The 22,585-nt window shown below is 49.9% G+C and overlaps 1 protein-coding gene across 2 annotated transcripts in view; it reads right to left on the bottom strand.

Moving 5' to 3' along the window:
• Window positions 1-22,585, bottom strand: part of LOC119975203 (collagen alpha-1(XXVI) chain-like) — a 195,986-nt gene that overhangs the window by 25,439 nt on the left and 147,962 nt on the right. For both annotated transcript variants that reach the window (XM_038814815.1, XM_038814816.1), the window contains exons 9-10: window positions 11,447-11,491; window positions 1,939-2,023 (exon numbers count right to left, since the gene is read on the bottom strand). In XM_038814815.1, coding sequence (XP_038670743.1) covers window positions 1,939-2,023; window positions 11,447-11,491 — 130 coding nt within the window. The remainder of the gene's footprint in view (window positions 1-1,938; window positions 2,024-11,446; window positions 11,492-22,585) is intronic.

Raw genomic sequence — 22,585 nt, 5'->3', positions numbered from 1 at the left:
TTGGGTGCTCTGGATCCGTGAAACACATACAGGCCACCAACACTTAAAATAGTACAACACTATTTTATTAAACTATAAACTGTTGAACATACTCTTATTGTGGGTTAACACGATGTTAGATTAACTAAAGACCTGTGCCTGTCCTAACCAGTCTAATCACTCAGCACATGGTGAGGATCTGTGCTGTAAACTATAAGCTCTGTACTACTGAAAGGCTGCATCCCAAATGAGCGGGAAAACTGATGCCCTCTGTCTTTACAGTGAGTGTGCTCTAACTGGTGATTGGCTGCGGTGTTATGCATGTTGATTGGTCCTATTGTATGTCCATCAGTGTGTGTGTCAGCACCATGATATACTGGTGTATATTATGACATCACCTAACCTGTCTCTGTCCCCTTATAGACTCCTTATGCCCTCTTCACAACTTCCTATCCCATTTGTGTCTTCAGCAGATTTGGCAACTATACATTCAGTTCCTTCATAAATTGTGAATAGTTGTTGTACTCGCACTAATGCTTGTTGCACTCCACTCGTTACAGTTTTACAAGCCAAAATTGAATCATTTAAGCCTGCTCTCTGCTTCCTGAATCACAAAATCACAGAATCTTTACATTGTAGAAGGAGGCCATTCAATCTATCGAGTTAATACTGGTTCTCTGAAAGAGCATTCTATCTAATCCCACTCCCCTGCCTTATCCCCGTAACCTTGCGCATTCTTTCCTTTCAGATACAAGTCCAATTTCCTTTTGAATATCTTGATCAAACCTGCCTCCACCACCCTCTCAGGAAGTTCGTTCCAAACTCCAACCACCCTCTGGATGAAAATATTTTTCCTCACATCACTTCTACTTTTGACAATTATTTTTAATCTGTGGCCCTCTCGTTGTTGACGCTCTCTTGAGTGGGAACAGTTTCTCTTTCTTTACCCTGTCCAATCCCCTCAGGATCTTGAATATCTTTATCAATTCACCGTCTTTTCTCCCAGGAAAATAGTCCTAAACTCTCCAATCTATCCTCATAGCTACAATTCTCTATCCCTAGAATCCCGTTATATAACCAATACTTTATTCATGCTAATATGTTACCCCCTACACCATGAGCTCTTATTTTGTGTAATAACATTTGACACAACACCTTACATGCCTTTTGGAAAGTCAAGTCCCACATCTACAGGGTCTCCTTGATCCATGCTGCTTCCCTACTTGGGAGAGAAGGTAATGTCTTAACGGGGTCTTGATGGAAAAGCCTGTGGGGAGGTGGGGGGGGGGGGGGTGTTGGTGAGGGACACCCACAGGGATCTTAGTCAAGTTAGTAAAGGCATTATTTGCCCTGAACAAATCCTGCTGGCATTCCTTAATTAATCTATCTTTTGTACAAGCGATTGTTAATTTTTCTTCTGGGTTATCATTTCTAATAGCTTTTTCCACCACCAACATTAAAGTGGCTGGCCTATAGTTTCTGGGTTAAGAAGCACAAGAGATCAAGGTCATTGGAGCACAATCAATTTCAGCCTTTCACCATCCTGACTTGGAAATATATTGGCCATTCTTTCACTGTCATCACAGGGTCAAAATCCTGGAATTCTCTCCCTAACAGCACTGTGGGTGTACCTGCACCTCAGGGACCACAGCATTTCAAGGAGGTAATTCACCTTCTCAAGGGCAATTAGGAATGGCAACAAGTGCTGGTGATGCAAGACAGTGGAAGATTACTCACTTCATCATCAACCTCCTGAGAATGGGTTGAAAATCGCTCAGGATTTAATGGGTCGCGCAGTTGTACATTTTCTATGGACCATATCTAGTTAAACTGTTACAATTTGTAGACAAACCATCTCCATGGATCCCTCCTCACAGGTTGTAGCGAGATCCCAACATTGCACCCAGTGTGACCAACAATAACTAGAATCTCAAACTATTTACCTTTGCGCTCACTCACCATGAATTCCAATCATATGTTCCAAAATCAAAACTCTTTCAGCTAATATCTTCAAAGCCTCCCGAAACTGTTGGGTGTCTTCTCCCTATGGAGTAAAGATGCAGCAGAAAGGATGGGAGTAATATTAGCTTTGTTAATAACAATGCAATCCACACTATTAGTTTGGTACTTTTCATTCTAACACTGACAAAGATGTGAGTCCCTCACAGTTTCTCGCTAAGCAGGCACAATTTTGATAGAGTACAATACCTTTGGAAGCCTAATTACAAATATTTTCATTAACATTTTATATTCTTATATATTTGCATTTTGGTGAATTGGTTGAAACAGACGCTTAATTGATATGATGTTTGAGTGATGTAGTAGTGTTACTGGATTTGGATTAATGCTCCATAGACATAAGCACAAATCCTATCATCACAGAGAAGTTTAATAAAAATTGGCAGGGTCCTTCCTGTTTATTCCCGTATTTTCCCTTTCTTTTATTTTTGCCGGTATAATTTTGATCCATGGATGGTTAATGGACCTGTGGCTTTGAGGCAAGCAGCCTGTATTTTTAATTCAAGCATAAGAATCCACAAGGCTGCGCTTGTTTAAACTGAAACTGCAGACTGGTTGGCATCAGTGAGAGAGATAAGTTGGGATTTGATAGATTTGGCTGGTACCAATGATCTGGCCCAAAGGCTTATCCTTTGCCCGGTAATCGGTGGTCATTGTATCTTATCCCACTGGAATGCTTTTCAGAGTCCCAATGTTTCAGGCTGACCCTGTCAGCCCAAGGAAGGGCCTGCTATCCTTTTTTCCTCAGTTTTTCTCAAAGAAAGCTTTGTAGGCTGTGTTTCTGAACGAGTAGAGAGTTTGAATCTATTTACAGGAGAACCATTAGTGGCTGTGCAAGAAAAATTTGGAACCTGCTATATCTCTCCAGAAGGCATGCGAGTGCTACTTTCCTGAAACTGCAGAAGCTGGAATGCAAACCACAAACGGGAAGCAAAGTTTGAAAAGAAATCAGATGCCTCTGCAGAAAGCCTGGTAGTAATGCATTGCTAAACTGCAGAGAACCTGAATGAATGAATCTACAGATAAATCATTAAAGGTTGTAAACCAAAGACTTTAATCTGTAAGCTTTCTGTGAAGAAAGGTGTGCTGAAACCCTCATCTGGACATTCCCTCCACTTACGATTTCTATCCCTTTCCACCCTCTGTGTCTGTCTTTCTTGTGTGTGTAGAGGGTGGAGCAGGTTAACGTGAGGATTAGGAATGACCTTACAGTTAACCAATTGTATTTGCTGCATACTTCATTATAGTTCTTGTTATAAATAAACAATAATTGCGTTTAAATTTACAAACCTGGTGACTGTAATTATTGGGTAGCCAAGGGCCAAAGACTTTGGTTAGTTTCATAACAATTATTGGTTAATTCACTTGTGTTATGACTCCGGGGCATGTGGAGCTGGAATTGATCGTGCACTGGCCCAGCGTGTCGTAACAGAATAAACCCAGATGGGTCACAAGGCATTGACCGAGGCATCAGATAGAGAGCCTTGGTGAGTCCTCACCTGGAATATGGTGTGCAGTTTTGGTCTCCTGAACCAAGGAAAGATATACTTGCTATAGAGGGAGTGCAACATAGGTTCACAAAACAGATTCCTGGGATTTAGGGGTTGTCCTCTGAGAAAAGATTAAATAGGATGGACATTTATTCTCTGGAGATTAGGAGGACGAGAGTATTTGGATTCAAAAATGAAAATTCTTACAGGACTCAACAGGGTAGATGGAGAAAGGATGTTTCCCTTGGTTGGGTGTGTCTACAACCAGGGGCCAATTCATTTAGGACTGAGATGAGATGAGGGGGAATTTCTTTACTTGGAAGATGATGAATCTTTGTAAACCTTTGTCCCAGCAGCTGTGGCAGTTCATTGGTAGGGTGTGTTCAAGACTGAGATTGATAGATTTCTACATATTATTAGGATATTGGTGTAAAACATTTTGCTGTTCTGTGTACCACTTTTTATGCCTTCCTGCTGTTTGTTTTGGCCTACTGTCTTCTGGTTAGCTGCAACATTTCTGCACATTTGGGGATTTCATTTCAAATTTCAGTCTTTGGACACTGAACACCCCTGTTCTGATGGACCAGGCCAGGACGTCCCCTCACAGGACACTGAACACCCCTGTTCTGATGGACCAGGCCAGGACGTCCCCTCACAGGACACTGAACACCCCTGTTCTGATGGACCAGGCCAGGACGTCCCCTCACAGGTTCTGTGCCAGAACCTGTGATGTTAATTGGATCAACTTGGCAAACAGCAAATGTAGAATTTCCAGGCTTCTCCTATTGTTGCCTGTGATGGGTGAAGCAAGTCAGAAGCTTTCAGGAAAGAAGATAGGTCATTTGCAGAGTTTCATTTTGGCTTCAGTTCTGAGAATGTTTCAGCCAAGTTACAGCTGGACGGAGCTCTCTCTCTCTCTCTCTGCTGCTCACTCTCCCTCCCATTCTTATGTGAAGAATGCCAGCTTGTAAGGACCTTGAAGATAGCTCTCAAGTTTGGGTAAGGCTTCTGGAGTAAGAAAACCTGACGCACCTGTCTTCGCCCCCAAAGAACCTACTCATCCTGGATCCGGACATGTGAGCCCGGTGCAGCACCTTGAACTGGATGAGACTAAGCCTCGCACATGAAGAGGCGGAGTTCACCCTCTCCAGGGCGTCCGCCCATGTCCCCTCCTCAATCTGCTCCCCCAGCTCCACCTCCCACTTAGCCTTCAGCTCCTCTACCGACGCCTCCCCCACCTCCTGCATTACCTGATAGATGTCAGACACCTTCCCATCCCCAACCCACACCCCCGAAAACACCCTATCCCTTACCCCCGCGGGGGCAACAAAGGGAACCCCTCCACCTGTTGCCTAGCAAACGCCTTGACCTGAAGGTACCTGAACATATTCCCCGAGGGAGCTCAAACTTCTCCTCCAGTTCACCAAGGCTCGCGAACCTCCCGTCAATAAACAGGTCTCCCAACTTCCTAATGCCCGCCCTGTGCCACCCCAGGAACCCGCCATCCATGTTCCCTGGGACAAACCGGTGGTTCCCCCGCAGCAGGGCCTCCACCGAGCCCCCCACTTCCCCTCTGTGTCGCCTCCACTGCCCCCAAATTTTGAGGGTGGCCGCCACCACCGGGCTCGTGGTGTACCTCATTGGAGGGAGCGGCAACGGAGCCGTTACCAGTGCCTTCAGGCTCGTGCCTCTGCAGGACGCCATCTCCATCCTTTTACAAGCTGCCCCCTCCCCCTCCATTACCCACTTGCGTACCATCGAGACATTAGCCGCCCAATAGTACCCAGAGAGGTTGGGCAGCGCCAGCCCCCCTCTATCCCTGCCCCGCTCCAAAAAGACCCTCCTTACCCTCGGAGTCCCATTTGCCCAAACAAATCCCAGAATGCTGCTGTTCACCCTCCTAAAAAAGGCCCTCGGAACGAAAATGGGGAGGTACTGAAACAAAAACAAAAACCTCGGGAGCACCATCATTTTAACGGACTGTACTCTACCCGCCAACGACAACGGCAGCATGTCCCACCTTTTAAATTCCTCCTCCATCTGCTCCACCAACCTAGTAAAATTGAGCTTGTGCAGAGTCCCCCAGCTCCTAGCCACCTGAACCCCCAGGTACCTAAAACTCCTCACTGCCCTCTTTAGCGGGAGCTTACCAATCCCCTCCTCCTGATTTCCCGGGTGTACGACAAACAGCTCACTCTTGCCTTGGTTCAATTTATATCCCGAGAAACTCCCGAACTCAGCAAGAATCTCCATCACCTCCGACATTCCCCCCACCGGGTCTGCTACATACAGCAGCAAGTTGTCCGCATACAGCGAAACTCGGTGCTCCTCCCCCCCTCGCACCAAACCCCTCCACCTCCCCGACTCCCTGAGAGCCATGGCAAGAGGCTCTATTGCCAGCGCAAAAAGCAAGGGGGACAGGGGGCACCCCTGCCTCGTCCCACGGTGGAGCCTGATGTACTCGGACCCCCTCCCATTTGTCGCTACACTCGCCATAGCAACCTCACCCATTTAATAAACCCCACTCCATACCCGAACCTTTCCAACACCTCCCACAACCCCACTCAACCCTGTCAAAGACCTTCTCCGCATCCAATGCCACCACAATCTCCGCCTCTCCTTCTGCTGCCGGCATCATTATCACATTTAGCAGCCTTCGCACGTTAGTGTTCAGCTGCCTCCCCTTCACAAAACCCATCTGATCTTCATGTATCACCCCCGGCACACAGTCCTCTATTCTAGTGGCCAAGATCTTCGCCAGCAACTTGGCGTCTACATTCAGCAGTGAAATCGGCCTGTATGAACCGCACTGCAAGGGGTCCTTATCACGCTTCAGGATCAGGGAGATTAGTGCCCGAGACATCGTCGTGGGCAGAACACCCCCTCCCATGCCTCGTTAAAGGTCCTGACCAACAGCATGTGGCCAATCCCACTGACCAGCTCCTCCAACTCGATCGGCGCCCCCAGTCCCTCCACCTGCTCCTCCTGCACCCTTGGAAATCGGAGCCTGTCCAAAAAATTCTCCATTCCCTCTCCCACCGCCGGTGGCTCCGACCGGTACAGTTCCCTATAGAAGTCCCTAAACACCTCATTGACCTCTGCCCCCTGCCGCACCACATTCCCATCTCTATCCTTCACTCCACCAATCTCTCTAGCCGCATCCCGCTTACGCAGTTGGTGCGCCAGCATCCTGCTCGCCTTCTCTCCATACTCATAGACCGCTCCCTGCGCCTTCCTCCACTGTCTCTCCGCCTTTCTGGTGGTCAATAAATCAAACGTGGCCTGCAGGCTTCGCCGCTCCCCCAGCAATCCCTCCTCCGGGGCCTCCACGTACCTCCTATCCACACTCAACAGCTCCTCCACCAGTCTCTCCCTCTCCCTCCTCTCCCCCCTCTCCCTATGGGTTCGGATGGAGATCAGCTCCCCCCTAATCACTGCCTTCAGAGCCTCCCACACCATCCCCACCTGGACCTCCCCAGTATCATTGACCTCGAGGTACCTCTTGATACATCCCCGAACCCTCCTACACACCTCCTCATCAGCCAACAACCCCACGTCCAGACGCCAAAGCGGGCGCTGGTCCCGCGCCTCCCCCATCTCCAGATCCACCCAATGCGGAGCATGGTCCGAAATCGCGATAGCCGAATATTCGGCCTCCTCCACCCAAGGGACCAGTCCCCTGCTCAGAACAAAGAAATCAATGCGGGAATAAACCCTGTGCACATGGGAGAAAAAGGAGTACTCCCGAGCCTTCGGCCTCCCGAACCTCCAGGGATCCACTCCTCCCATCTGGTCCATAAACCCCCTCAATACCTTGGCCGCCGCTGGCCTCCTGCCTGTCCTTGAACTAGAACGATCCAGTAGGGGATCCAGCACCGTATTGAAGTCCCCCCCCATGATCAAGCCCCCCACCTCCAGGCCAGGAATGCGGCCCAACATATGCCTCATGAAACCAGCATCATCCCAATTTGGGGCGTACACATTAACCAACACCACTCTCTCCCCCTGCAGCTTACCGCTCACCATCACATATCTGCCGCCACTATCAGCCACAACCTCAGACGCCTCAAACGCCACCCTCTTCCCCACCAGGATCGCCACTCCCCGGTTCTTCGAGTCGAGCCCCGAGTGGAAAACCTGCCCCACCCACCCCTTCCTCAGATGGACTTGGTCCGCCACCTTCAGGTGGGTCTCCTGGAGCATGGCCACGTCCGTCTTCAGCCCCTTCAGATGCGAAAACACCCAGGCCCGCTTAACCGGCCCATTCAACCCCCTCACGTTCCACGTAATCAGCCGGATCAGGGGGCACCCCGCCCCCCCCCTCCCCCGTCAGCACCCCGCCCCCCCTCCCCCGTCGACTAGCCATAACCCATCGACTGCTCGCCCCTGGCCATCACCCATTCGGCCCGTTTCCCACGGCGATAGAACCTCACCCCGACCCCCCCCCGAACTCCTCCCTGGCCAATCCAGCAGCAACCCGGTACCCCCCCCCCCCCACCCCCCCCCCCCCCCCCAGGCTAGGACCCCTCCTAGCCGCGACTCTCCATCCACTGTACTCCCGTGAGCCAGCTGACTTCTGCTGACCCCGGCAGCTCCCGCTCCAGCTCCGACCCCTCCCGATATGAGGTCCCCCCTCCTCCCCTGCATCAGCTCCTGGGCACCGCTTCAGCGTGGGAAACCCGGTCTAATAGCCACGCCCCTCACCACCAGCTCCACCCCCTCGTCCCGCAGCGCGGGAAACCAGAGAAAAGCCCGCGCTTTCACACTGCCCCACCCCACCAACGCAGCTCCCAAACCGCAGTCCTAACCCAACCACCAACTCCATACAAAGACACAGATCAACCACAAACCCCAGTACCCCCCTTAGAACACGAAACCATAACCTACATCGTCCGAAAGCGAGAGAAAAAACAAAAACAAACAGAATAACCCGCTACAGCATAAACAATGATACATGAATAGAATAGAAAAACTCCCACAGCCCCCAATCTCTAGTTCAAGTCCAGCTTTTCAGCCTGCACAAAGGCCCACGCCACCTCCGGGGACTCAAAGTAGTGATGCCGGTCCTTGTAGGTGACCCACAGGCGCGCAGGCGGCAACATGCTGAACTTCACCTGCTTTCCATGGAGCACCGCCTTCATCCGGTTAAACCCGGCTCTCCGCTTGGCCATCTCCGCACTCCAGTCCTGGTCCGCACTACCGAATTCTCCCACTTACTGCTCCTCACCTTCTTGGCCCATCGGAGAACACACTCCCGGTCACTGAACCGATGGAACCGCACCAGCACCGCCCGCGGGGGTTCATTCGCCTTAGGCCGCCTGGCCAGCACTCTATGGGCCCCCTCCAGCTCCAGGGGCAGATGGAAGGATCCTGCCCCCACCAGCGAGTTTAACATCACGGCCACATAGGCCGGCAGGTCCGACCCCTCCAGCCCCTCCTCGAGGCCCAGGATCCGCAGGTTCTTCCTCCGTGACCGAAGCTCCATCTCCTCGAACCGATCTTGCCACTTTTTATGAAGTGCCTCGTGTATCTCCACCTTCCCCACGAGGGCCGAAACCTCCTCCTCGCGCTCAGAGGCCAGCTGCTGCAACTCAAGTATCGCTGCACCCTGGGTTGTCTGGGTCTCCAGCAGCTTACTCGTTGTCACCTTCAGGGATTCCAACAACTCCCCTTTCAGCTCCGTGAAATAGCACAGAAGGGCCGCCTGCTGCTCCTCAGCCCACTGCCTCCACTCCTCAGGGGCTCCACCGGCCGCCATTTTGTCCACCTTCCCCTGCTTTTCCAGGGGAGCTGCTGCCATTTTTCTCCTCGCCCCACTTCGAGTCCAAACCATAAATCCCAGGGGGTTTTGCTCCTGACCCCTTTATCCACCGGGAATCGTCGAATCAGCGCCGCTTGGGGCCCTTAAAAGAGCCCACAAGTCCTTTTAAAGCGGGAGCTGCCGAACGTGCGGCTTAGCTCCGCATAGCCGCAACCGGAAGTCCCCTGTGCTGTAATATTTCTTTGTTCTTTGTATCAATGTGCCTTTTACAAGTGAGGTACCTTCTCACTCTCCTTGGAGTCAGCATTGAATAACGACCTATAGATTTCTCACCCCCATATTCTTCGAATATACTTCTGGTCTGGGCTGTGGCATGTTCTCAGCATAAGGCGCAGCACAGAGTGGGTATGGCGGTAATTCTTGCCTTGTTGATCTGTAAGCACCTTTGCTGGAAATCTCTGTGGCCAACAGGACTCAGTTTGCGTGAAGAATTGCCCAAATGTGTGGAACCAGGGGCCTGTTTGTGCTTATAGAACTGGGTCCCAGTATGGTTAGGGTTAGTAATTCCAGAGAGATAGCAAGCAAATTGTCATTAATTTGCCTAAACCAGCACAACAATCAATTGTATTTACATAGCCCTTTTACCAGTGTAAAATGCCCAAGGTGCTTCACAGGAGCATCATCACACTGCATCATGTGGGGAGCTATTAGAGCATATGATCAACCGTTTGAACAAAGAGATCGACTTAAAGGTGTGTCTCAAAGAAGGAGAAAGGTGGAGTGATTTAGGGAGGGGTTTCCAGAACTCGGCGCCCAGGAAGTTGAAGACGTGGCCACCAATGATGGAGTGATTAAATTGGGGCTGCACAACATTAGAGGAAGGCAGAGGTTTTGTAGAGTTTGTCTCGCTGGAGGAGGTTATAGAGATGGGGAGAATCAAGATCACGGAGCGATTTGAAACCAAGGATGAAAATGTTTAATTGACATGGCCAGACCAGGGGCCAGTAAAGGTCAGAGTTAATGGGTGAATGGGCATGTTGAGGATGCAGATAGCAGAATTTTGGATGAGCATTACAATAATCAAATGGGAAGGCGATTGCAGAGTGGTCTTGTCACTGGACTGGTGATTCTGGGGTTCAAATCGCACCAATAGAAAAAAAAATCTGGGATTAAAAGTTTCATGATGACCATAAAACATTGTTAATTGTCGTAAAAACCCGAACATGTTCACGAAATAAACACAGTCTAATCCATCACGTGAACCTGCCTCCCATCCATTGACTCAGTCTACACCTTCCGCTGCCTTGGGAAAGCGGGCAGCATAATCAAAGACCTTTCTTACCCGGCTTACTCATTCTTCCAATTTCTTCTATCGGGCAGGAGGTACAAAAGTCTGAGAACAGAAACTAACAGATTCAAAAACAGCTCCTTCCCCGCTGTTACCAGACTCCTGAATGACCGTCTTATGGACTGATCGGATCTCTTCACGCATCTTCTCTACTGAGTAGTACTACACTCCTGCATGCTTCACCCGATCCCTGTGTCTATGTATTTACATTGTGTATTTATGTGTGTCCTCTGTTTTTTTTAATATATGGAACGATCTGTCTGGACTGTATGCAGAACAATACTTTTAATTGTACCTTGGTACACGTGACAATAAAGCAAATCCAAATAACGTTCTTTAGGGAAGGAAATCTGCTGTTTTTACATGGTCTGACCTCCACATGACCCCAGACCTACAGCAATATGATTGACTCTTAGCTTCCCTCTAAAATGGTCCAGCAAGCCACTCAGTTCAAGGGCAATTAGTGATGAGCAACAAATTCTGATCCAGCCGCCGACCCCCATATCCCATAAATAATCTTGGGGCAACAAAGGTATGAATGAAGGTTTCAGCAGCAGATGGGCTGAGGCAGGGATAAAGTTGGGAGATGTTAAGGAGGTGGGAATAAGCCCATCTAAATGCAGATGCCCTGTATGTTGGCTGGAAAGTTTAAATAAGATGCTCAGTTTGTGATTAATCTGCCTCAGTGTCCCGAGATGACTGACAGTAAAGCACAACTTTGCACAGATCACATGGTAACAAATACAGATGTCCTCACACAGTCAGCTTACCCACTGATATGAATGAGAATAATTTTAACCGAGTTCCAATCATTTACTTAGTGAAGAATGAAAATGATGAAGGCCTCACCTCTGAATCTTTGTCACAGCATTCACCTTTCTGACCTGGTTCACCCTATTGAACAAAGAGAAACATTAATCAGTCATCACTTTGACCATCTAGATATCATTAGTTCTTACATCAGATGAATAATCATAGTCACTCGATGAGATTAAACAGGGTTTGGATATTATAAACTACTTTCACAGAAAATGCCTTTGGGTCTCAATCGGCTAACTTTCTCAGGCTATAAAATTGGTTGAAACTCCGTTTACTCAAGGTTTTTCTGACCATTTTAAAGCAGCTGTTTGGCAGAACATAACGGAATTTCCAATATTTATTCATTCAAGGGACATTTAAACTGTACAAACATGAACTGTAGGATGATATGGGGTTGGACGAATTGGGAAATAACTGCTCGAAAACTAATTAAAATAAATCCAGAATAAAACCTCTCTGGTCATCCCAATTCACCCCGATTCACGTTCTGACTCCAAAACCTGCCTTTGGTTTTAATCATGTGATTTAGATATTGGTTATTACTCATCCCTAGGTGCTCTGAGAAAATGGTTTTGGCCCTTCTTCCTGAATCTTTGAAGTCTCAATGCTCGTGCTCAATGTGGGAGTTGAGGGACGCGACCAATGCCCCTGACTCCTTCATGTGCGGGAAGTGTGTCCAGCTGCAGCTCCCGTTAGACCGCATGCCGGCTCTGGAGCTGCGGATGGACTCACTTTGGAGCATCCACGATGCTGAGGAGGTTGTGGATAGCACGTTCAGTGAGTTGGTCACACCGCAGATTAGGATTGGTGAGGGGGACAGGGAATGGGTGACCAAAAGGCAGAGAAAGAGCAGGAAGGCAGTGCAGGTGTCCCCTGCGGTCATCTCCCTCCAAAACAGGTAGACCGTTTTGGATACTGTTGGGGGAGATGACTCACCAGGGGAAGGCAGTAGTAGCCAGGCTCATGGCATCGTGGCTGGCTCTGCTGCACAGAAGGGCGGGAAAAAGACGGGCAGGGCTTTAGTCATAGGGGATTCAATCGTAAGGGGAGTAGACAGGCGTTTCTGTGGTCGAAAACGAGACTGCCGAATGGTATGTTGCCTACCGGGTGCACGGGTCAGGGATGTCTCAGATCGGCTGCAGGACATACTGAAGGGGGAGGGTGAACAGCCAGTTGTCGTGGTGCATATAGGCACCAACGATATAGGTAAAAAACGGGATGAGGTCCGACAATCAGAATTTAGGGAGTTAGGAGATAAGTTAAAAAGTAGGACCTCAAAGGTAGTAATCTCAGGATTGCTACCAGTGCCACGAAACAGTCAGAGTAGAAATTTAAGAAAAGTCAGAATGAATACGTGGCTTGAGAGATGGTGCAGGAGGGAGGGGTTCAGATTTTTGGGACATTGAAACCGCTTCTGGGGGCGGTGGGACCATTACAAACCGGATGGTCTACACCTGGGCAGGACTGGGACCAATGTCCTAGGGGGTGCTTTTGCTAACACTGTTGGGGAGGTTTTAAACTAATGTGGCAGGGGAATGGGAACCAGATTAGGAAGTTAGAGGTCAGTAAAAAAGCAGCAACTAAAGCCAGTAAGGTACTGGATAACAAACTCAATGTGACTAAGGGGAAGAGTAGACAGGGAAGAGTTGATGATCGCAAAGGGACAGGTGGTCTGAGGTGCATTTGATTTAATGCGAGAAGTGTAGCAGGTAAGGAAGATGAATTTAGGGCTTGGATTAGTACCTGGGAATATGATGTTATTGGTATTACTGAGACTTGGTTGAGGGAAGGGCAGGACTGGCAACTGAATATCCCAGGGTGTAGATGCTTCAGGAGGGATAGAGAGGGAGGTAAAAGGGGTGGAGGAGTTGCATTACTGGTCAGAGATGATATCACAGCTGTGATTAAGGAGGGCACGATGGAAGATTCGAGCACTGAGGCAATATGGATAGAGCTAAGAAATAGGAAGGGTGCAGTAACATTGTTGGGACTTTACTATAGGCCTCCCAAAAGCGAGCGTGAAGTAGAGGTACAAATATGTAGGCAGATTATAGAACAATGTAGGAGCAATAGGATGGTTGTGATGGGAGATTTTAACTTCCCCAACATTGAATGGGACTCATGTAGTGTTGGAGGCGTAGATGGAGCAGAATTTGTAAGGAGCATCCAGGAGAGTTTTTTAGAGCAGTATGTAAATAGTCCAACTCGGGAAGGGGCCATACTGGACCTGGAATGATCCCGGCCAGGTGGTTGACGTTTCAGTCGGCGATTACTTTGGGAATAGTGATCACAATTCCATAAGTTTTAGAATACTCATGGACAAAGACGAGAGTGGTCCTAAAGGAAGAGTGCTAAATTGGGGAAAGGCCAACTATAACAAAATTCGGCAGGAGTTCGGGAATGTGGATTGGGAGCAGCTGTTTAAGGGTAAATCCACATTTGATATGTGGGAGGCTTTTAAAGAGAGGTTGATTAGAGTGCAGGACAGACATGTTCCTGTGAAAATGAGAGATAGAAATGGCAAGATTAGGGAACCATGGATGACGGGTGGAATTGTGAGACTAGCTAAGATGAAAAAGGAAGTATACATAAGATCGAGGCGACTCAAAACTGATGAAGTTTTGGAGGAATATCGGGAAAGTAGGACGAATCTCAAACGCCCAATAAAGAGGGCTAAAAGGGGTCATGAAATATCTTTGGCTAACAGGGTTAAGGAAAATCCCAAAGCCTTTTATTCGTATATAAGGAGCAAGAGGGTAACGAGAGAAAGGATTGGCCCACTCAAAGACAAAAGAAGAAATTTATGCGTGGAGTCAGAGGAAATGAGTGAGCTTCTTAATGAGTACTTTGCATCGGTATTCACCAAGGAGAGGGACATGATGGATGTTGAGGCTAGGGATGGATGTTGAAATACTCTAGGTCATGTCGGCATAAGGAAGGGGGAGGTTTTGAGTATTCTAAAAGGCATTAAGGTGGACAAGTCCCCAGGACCGGATGGGATCTATCCCAGGTTACTGAGGGAAGCGAGGGTCGAAATAGCTGGGGCCTTAACAAATATCTTTGCAGCATCCTTGAGCACGGGTGAGGTCCCGGAGGACTGGAGAATTGCTAATGTTGTCCCTTTGTTTAAGAAGGGTAGCAGGGATAATCCAGGAAATTATCGACCTGTGAGCTTGACGTCAGTGGTAGGCAAACTGTTGGAGAAGATACTGAGGGATAGGATCTATTCACATTTGGAAGAAAATAGACTTATCAGTGATAGACAACATGGTTTTGTGCAGAGAAGGTCATGTCTTACAAACCTAATAGAATTCTTTGAGGAAGTGACAAAGTTAATTGATGAGGGAAGGGCTGTAGATGTCATTACATGGACTTCAGTAAAGCATTTGATAAAGTTTCCCATGGCTGGTTGATGGAAAAAGTGAAGTCGTATGGGGTTCAGGGTGTACTAGCTAGATGGATAAAGAACTGGCTGGGCAACAGGAGACAGAGAGTAGTGGTGGAAGGGAGTGTCTCAAAATGGAGAAAGGTGACTAGTGGTGTTCCACAGGGATCCATGCTCGGACCACTGTTGTTTGTGATATACATAAATGATCTGGACGGACTTCCGGTGGCAGTGATGCAGCAATAAGCCACACATGTGGGAGCTCCCGTTTTAAAGAGATTTTTCGGCTCTTTTGAGAGCCCAAAACGGAAATTTTTCGACGTCTCCCGGTGGGGGAAGGTGTGCTGAACGACTTTCCCTGCAGTCCATGCCTCGAACTCGGAGTGGAAAGGTGGAAAAAACAGCAGCAGCTCCTCAGAAAAAACAGGGGAAGGGATCCAAGATGGCCACCGACAGAGCTCCAGAGGAGTGGAGACTCTGGGCCCAGAAACAACAAACTGATCTCCTGCGCTGCTTTAAAGAATTCAAGAATGAAGTACTGAGCTCTCTGCAGGAAACAAACAGAAGGCTGTCAGAGATTCAGTCCACCCAGGGTGCTGCCATCAAGAAGTTGCAGACGCAGGCCATTGAACGAGAGGAGGAGGCCGTGGTCCTCGTGAGTAAGGTGGAGGGGCACGAAGCACTCCACAAGAAGTGGCAGGAACGCTTCGAGGAGCTGGATCACCGCATGAGGCGGAAAAACCTGCGGATCTTGGGCCTTGCGGAGGGGCTGGAGGGATCGGACCTGACAGCCTATGTGGCTGTAATGCTGGGTTCGCTAGTGGGGGCCGGGTCTCTCCATCTGCCCCTGGAGCTGGAGGGAGCACACAGAGTACTGGCCAGGAGGCCTAAGGAGAATGAACCCCCGCGTGCGGTGCTGGTGAGGTTCCACCGGTTCAGTGATCGGGACTGCGTGCTGCGCTGGGCCAAGAAGGTGAAGAGCAGCAATTGGGAGAATGGGGTAGTGCGGATCTACCAGGACTGGAGTGCGGAGGTGGCTAAGCGGCGGTCCGGATTTAATCGGACGAAAGAGGTGCTTTATAGAAAAAAGATAAAGTTCGGAATGTTGCAGCCCGCGCGCCTGTGGGTAACCTATTCGGACCGGCACCATTATTTCGATTCCCCGGAGGAGGCGTGGGCCTTCGTGCGGACGGAGAAACTGGACTTGAACTAGGGGTTGGGGGTTGCGAGGTCGGCTGTAAGATATTAGTGCTGGATTCGGCTGTTGCTGTGTTCTCTTTTTCTTCTGTTTTTTTCTTCTTGTTTTAGTACTTTTGCAATTTTGATATGGTTATTTACGGGGGGGTTGTTCTGCTACGTTTTTGTTTTTGTGCTTGGGGCATTGTTTGGGCTGTGTATCTTGCGGGGAGGGTCGGGGGGGTATGTTGTATTCTATGTCGGAGTGGGGGTATGGAGGGGGGCTGATATTTGGGAGCTGCGTCAGAAGGGTGTGGTGGGGCAGGGCGAAAGCGCGGGCTTTCCTCTGGTTTCCCGCGCTGCGGGGCTGGGGGGCGGAGATGGTGACGGGGGAGGTGGGGCCTTAACTGGTTCTTCCCCGCGCTGGAGCGGTGCCAGGAGGAGGGATAGATTGGGGGATGATCCCACTTCGGGAGGGGTCGGGCTATTGGCGGGAGTTTCCGGGGTCAGCAGAAGTTAGCTGACCCACGGAAGTACAATGGAGGACGTTTCGCGGCTGGGAGGGTTCCTAGCCTGGGGGGGAAGGGAGGGGGGAAAGGGGAATACCGGGTTGCTGCTGGTAGGGTCAAGAAGGAGCTGGTGGGGGCTGGGGGGGACAGAGGTGAGGGGTTGTCGCTATGGGGACGGGGTCGAGCAGGGGATGCTGGCCTGGGGCGGGCAGTCGACGGGCTATGGCTAGCCGACGGGGGAGGGGGGCGGGACGCCCTCTGATCCGGTTGGTCACCTGGAATGTGAGAGGTTTGAATGGGCCGGTGAAGGGTACTGGCTCACCTGAAGGGGCTAAAGGCGGACGTGGCAATGCTTCAGGAGACCCACCTGAGGGTGGCGGACCAGGTCCGCCTGAGGAAGGGATGGGTGGGGCAGGTTTTCCACTCGGGGTTGGATGTGAGGAACCGGGGAGTGGCGATTCTGGTGGGGAAAAATGTGTTGTTTGAGGCATCGGAGGTGGTGGCGGATAAGGGGGGTAGGTATGTGATGGTTAGGGGCAGGCTACAAGGAGAGAAGGTGGTACTGGCTAGTGTGTATGCCCCAAATTGGGACGATGCGGGCTTTATGAGGCGTATGTTGGGACGGATCCCGGATCTGGAGGCGGGAGGTCTGATCATAGGGGGGGACTTTAATACGGTGTTGGATCCTTCACTGGATCGGTCCAGCTCTAGGACGGGTAGGAGGCCGGCGGCGGCCAAGGTACTGAGAGGGTTTATGGATCAGATGGGTGGAGTGGATCCATGGAGGTTTGAGAGGCCGAGGGCACGTGAGTACTCTTTCTTCTCCCACGTACATAGGGTCTACTCTCGGATAGATTTCTTCGTGGTGAGTAGGGGACTGATTCCGAGAGTGGAGGAGGCCGAGTATTCGGCCATTGCAATCTCTGACCACGCTCCGCATTGGATAGAGTTGGAAATGGGGGAGGTGCGAGACCAACGTCCATTGTGGCGGTTGGATGTGGGGTTGTTGGCGGAGGAGGAGGTGTGTAGGAGGGTCCGGGCAAGTATTGAGGGGTACCTTGAGGTGAATGATACGGGGGAGGTTCAGGTGGGGATGGTCTGGGAAGCCCTGAAGGCAGTAATTCGTGGGGAGCTGATATCCATCCGGGCACACAGGGAGAGGAGCGAGAGGAGTGAGAGGGATAGACTGGTGGGAAAGATGCTGGAGGTGGACAGGAGGTATGCAGAGGCACCAGAGGAGGGACTGTTGGGGGAGAGGCGCAGCCTACAGGCTAAATTTGATTTGCTGACCACTAGAAAGGCTGAGGCACAGTGGAGGAAGGCACAAGGGGCAGTGTACGAACATGGTGAAAAGGTGAGTAGGATGCTGGCTCATTAGCTCCCTAAGCGGGATGCGGCTAAGGAGATTGCTGGAGTGAGAGACAAGAGTGGGAATGTGGTGCGGAAGGGGGTAGAGGTGAATGAGGTCTTCAAGGACTTTTACGGGGAACTGTACCAGTCGGAGCCAATGGGGGAGAGGAGGGGAATGGAGAGGTTCCTTGACAGGCTTTCTTTCCCGAAGGTGCAGGAGGAGAAGGTGGAGGGGCTGGGTGCGCCGATTGAGCTGGAGGAGCTAGTTAAGGGGATCGGGCAGATGCAGTCAGGGAAGGCACCGGGGCCGGATGGGTTCCCGGTGGAATTTTATAAAAAGTTCGTGGACCTAGTGGGCCCGTTGCTGGTGCGGACACTCAACGAAGCGTGGGAAGGGGGGACTTTGCCCCCGACGATGTCACGGGCGCTGATCTCGTTAATTTTAAAGAAGGACAAGGACCCCCAGCAGTGTGGGTCATACAGGCCCATATCTCTCCTCAACGTGGATGCTAAGGTGCTGGCAAAAATCCTGGCCACCAGGATAGAGGACTGTGTGCCAGGGGTTGTACACGAGGACCAGACAGGTTTTGTGAAGGGAAGGCAGCTGAACACGAATGTGCGGAGATTGCTGAATGTCATTATGATGCCGGCGATTGAGGGGGAGGCAGAGATAGTGGTGGCGCTGGATGCGGAGAAGGCCTTCGATAGAGTGGAGTGGGGGTACCTATGGGAGGTGTTGGGGAGGTTTGGATTTGGTGAAGGGTTCATTAAATGGGTAAGGCTGCTATATGAGGCCCCGATGGCGTGCGTGGCCACGAATAGGAGGAGGTCGGAGTACTTCCGGCTTTACCGAGGGACCAGGCAGGGTTGCCCCTTGTCCCCCTTGTTGTTTGCACTGGCAATCGAGCCGCTGGCGATGGCATTGAGAGATTCAGAGAGGTGGAGAGGCTTGGTGCGAGGTGGAGAGGAACATAGGGTGTCGGTGTATGCCGACGACCTGTTACTGTATGTGGCGGACCCGGTGGGAGGGATGCCGGGAGTGATGGAGTTACTAGCCGAGTTTGGGACCTTCTCAGGTTATAAATTAAACTTAGGCAAGAGCGAGGTGTTTGTGGTGCACCCTGGGGACCAGGAGGAAGGAATTGGTAGGCTCACACTTAGGCGGGCAGGGGAGAGCTTTAGGTACCTGGGGGTGCAAGTGGCCAGGGACTGGGGGACTCTCCACAAGCATAACTTTACCAGACTGGTAGATCAGATGGAGGAGGAGTTCAGGAGGTGGGACATGCTGCCATTGTCGTTGGCGGGGAGGGTGCAGTCCGTCAAAATGACAGTGCTTCCGAGGTTCTTGTTCCTTTTTCAGTGCCTGCCCATATTTATCCCCAGGGCCTTCTTTAGGAGAGTGACCGGCAGTATTCTGAGCTTTGTGTGGGCACATGGGACTCCGAGAGTGAGGAGGGTATTCCTGGAGCGAGGAAGGGATAGAGGCGGGCTGGCGCTGCCCAACCTTCTGGGGTACTATTGGGCAGCCAATGTGTCAATGGTGCGTAAATGGGTGATGGAGGGGGGAGGGGCGGTGTGGAAAAGAATGGAGATGGCGTCATGTAGAGGTACAAGCCTGGGTGCCATGGTAACGGCACCGTTGCCGCTCTCCCCCAAGAGGGTTACCACGAGCCCGGTGGTGGCGGCGACCCTAAGAATCTGGGGACAGTGGAGACGGCATCGGGGGGAAACAGGGGGCTCGATGGAGGCTCCACTGGGTGGCAACCATCGCTTCATCCCGGGGAACACGGATGGGGGATTCAGGGGATGGCAAAGGGCGGGCATCAGCAAATTGAGGGACCTGTTTATTGGCGGGAGGTTTGCGGGCCTGGGGGAACTGGAAGATAAATTTGGCCTTCCCCAGGGGAACATGTTCAGATACCTGCAGGTAAAGGCGTTTGCTAGGCGACAGGTAGAGGGATTCCCTTTGCTGCCCTCGCAGGGGACGATGGTGCATTATTGTAGTGTTTATTCTGTAACTTTATAGTGTGTTAATTTGCGTTGTTGTTAAAATGCTGGGTTGTTCATGGGGATGGGGCGAATGTATATGATTGTTAATATTATTGTTATTTTCGGTATTTTACTAAGGTGCGTTATTGTTGTATAAAATCAAACTTTCTCAATAAAATTTATTTAAAAAAATAAATAAATAAATAAATAAATGATCTGGACGAAGGTATAAGAGGTCTGATGAGCAAGTTTGCAGATGATACTAAGATTGGTGGAGTTGCAGATAGCGAGGCGGACTGTCAGAGAATACAGCAAAATATAGATAGATTGGAGAGTTGGGCAGAGAAATGGCAGATGGAGCTCAATCCAGGCAAATGCGAGGTGATGCATTTTGGAAGATCTAACTCAAGAGCAGACTATATGGTCAATGGAAGAGTCCTGGGGAAAATTGATGTACAGAGAGATCTGGTAGTTCAGGTCCATTGTGCCCTGAGGGTGGCAACGCAGGTCGATAGAGTGGTCAAGAAGGCATACAGCATGCTTGCCTTCATCGGATGGGGTATTGAATACAAGAGTCGGCAGGTCATGTTACAGTTGTATCGGACTTTGGTTAGGCCACATTTGGAATACTGTGTGCAGTTCTGGTCGCCACATTACCAGAAGGATGTGAATGCTTTAGAGAGGGTGCAGAGGAGGTTCACCAGGACGTTGCCTGGTATGGAGTGTGCTAGCTATGAAGAAAGGTTGAGTAGATTAGGATTGTTTTCATTGGAAAGACAGGGGTTGAGGGGAGACCTGATTGAGGTCTACAAAATTATGAGAGGTATGGACAGGGTGGATAGCAACAAGCTCTTTCCAAGAGTGGGGGTGTCAATTACAAGGGGTCACGATTTCAAGGTGAGAGGGGAAAAGTTTAAGGGGGATGTGCGTGGAAAGTTTTTTACGCAGAGGGTGGTGGGTGCCTGGAATGCTTTGCCAGCGGAGGTGGTAGAGGTGGGTACGATAGCATCATTTAAGATGCATCTGGACAGATATATGAACGGGTGGGGGACAGATATATGAATGTGTGGGGAACAGAGAGAAGTAGACCTTGGAAAATAGGCAACAGGTTTAGGTAAAGGATCTGGATCGGCACAGGCTGGGAGAGCCGAAGGGCCTGTTCCTGTGCTGTAATTTTCTTTGTTCTTTGTTGTCTTTGTGCTGATGGAGCTCTCGGGGTGGAGGTAGGTAGCTATTACACATCTTAGCTATTCACATGGCGGGGGGGTTTAAAGGTAACCATTTTATGATTTTGGTATGTGAATCCTCGCTCCTCCACAGTTCTCACCATTTATAAAATATTCTGATTTGTCCTTCTTGTATCCAAAGTGGATGACCTCACTCTTCCCACACTGAAATCCATCTGCTGGTTATGGTCATCCATCAAAGTCCCTTTGTAACTTTCTGCTCCCATCCCCTAGTTACCGCATTATCTCACTTTGTGTTGTCAACAAATGTGGATCTGTGGCTCTCTATTGAGTCATCAGAAGCATTGATGAATGTAGTCGAAGTCTGAGGCCTTGGTACAGATTCCCGGAGGGCATCACGAGACATATCATGACAATTGAGTGTATACCCACTATCCCGACTCTCTGTCTCCTCGCTCCCGATGAATTCCAACTGAGATCATAGAATCATAGAATTTACAGTGCATGTAGTGCAGTACATGGAGGCCATTCAGCCCATCGAGTCTGCATCGGCCCACACCTCCACCCTATCCCAGTAACCCCACCCAACCTTTGTGGACACTAAGGGCCATTTAGCATGGCCAATCCATCTAACCTACACATCTTTAGACTGTGGGAGGAAACCGGGTTACCTGGAGGAAACCCACGCAGATTCGGGGAGAACGTGCAGACTCCGCACAGACAGTGACCCAAGTCGGGAATCGAACCTGGGAGCTGTAAAGCAACAGTGCTGCCCACTGTGCTAACGCACTGCCCGAGTAGGTTGTCTCCAATTTCAACAATTACCTGTGTTGTCTATCTTCATCACCTTTTCTAAGTCACACATCATCCTGATTTGGGTGTGTAACACTATTCTTCCATCGCCAATAGCTCAATGGCCTGGATTTCCTTACTTAGCACAATTTTGGGTACAATCAGCAGTTTCAGGAATTTGCACATCTCTTGGTCAAAGAAATGAGAGCTATAACTTCCACCCAGCAGCAGAAAGTCATGTCCCTTTAGAATTTGCAAGAGTTTAATCAATTTCGCTGGCTGGAGCTGGTTGGAGCCGGCAGTGAATGAGTCTCCGAAAGCCTCAATGTGATGCAATCTCATTATACTGGCCCCTGGAAATCAGGGCCCAGTAAAACTGACAGGCCAAGGAGAAGGTCCTTTTGTTTTCAGGAAATATTCAATTTTTTTTTTTAAAGTAACAATCTAATTATGATGTGGAGATGCCGGCGTTGGACTGAGGTGAGCACAGTAAGAAGTCTTACAACACCAGGTTAAAGTCCAACAGGTTTGTTTCAAACACGAGCTTTCGGAGCACGGCTCCTTCACCTGATTCACCTGAAGAAGGAGCCGTGCTCCGAAAGCTCGTGTTTGAAACAAACCTGTTGGACTTTAACCTGGTGTTGTAAGACTTCTTACTGTAATCTAATTATGAGTTGCAGAGTAAAAAAAAATATTTGACAAAGAATCATCGAGACTCTCTCTCCACAGATGCTGTCAGGCCTGCTAAGAATGTCCAGCACTTTTTGTTTCCGATTCCAAC

Source organism: Scyliorhinus canicula, chromosome 12 (assembly GCF_902713615.1).
Source record: "Scyliorhinus canicula chromosome 12, sScyCan1.1, whole genome shotgun sequence".
In the NCBI taxonomy this organism is placed as follows: domain Eukaryota; kingdom Metazoa; phylum Chordata; class Chondrichthyes; order Carcharhiniformes; family Scyliorhinidae; genus Scyliorhinus; species Scyliorhinus canicula.
This window is presented reverse-complemented; position numbering and strand designations above follow the sequence as displayed.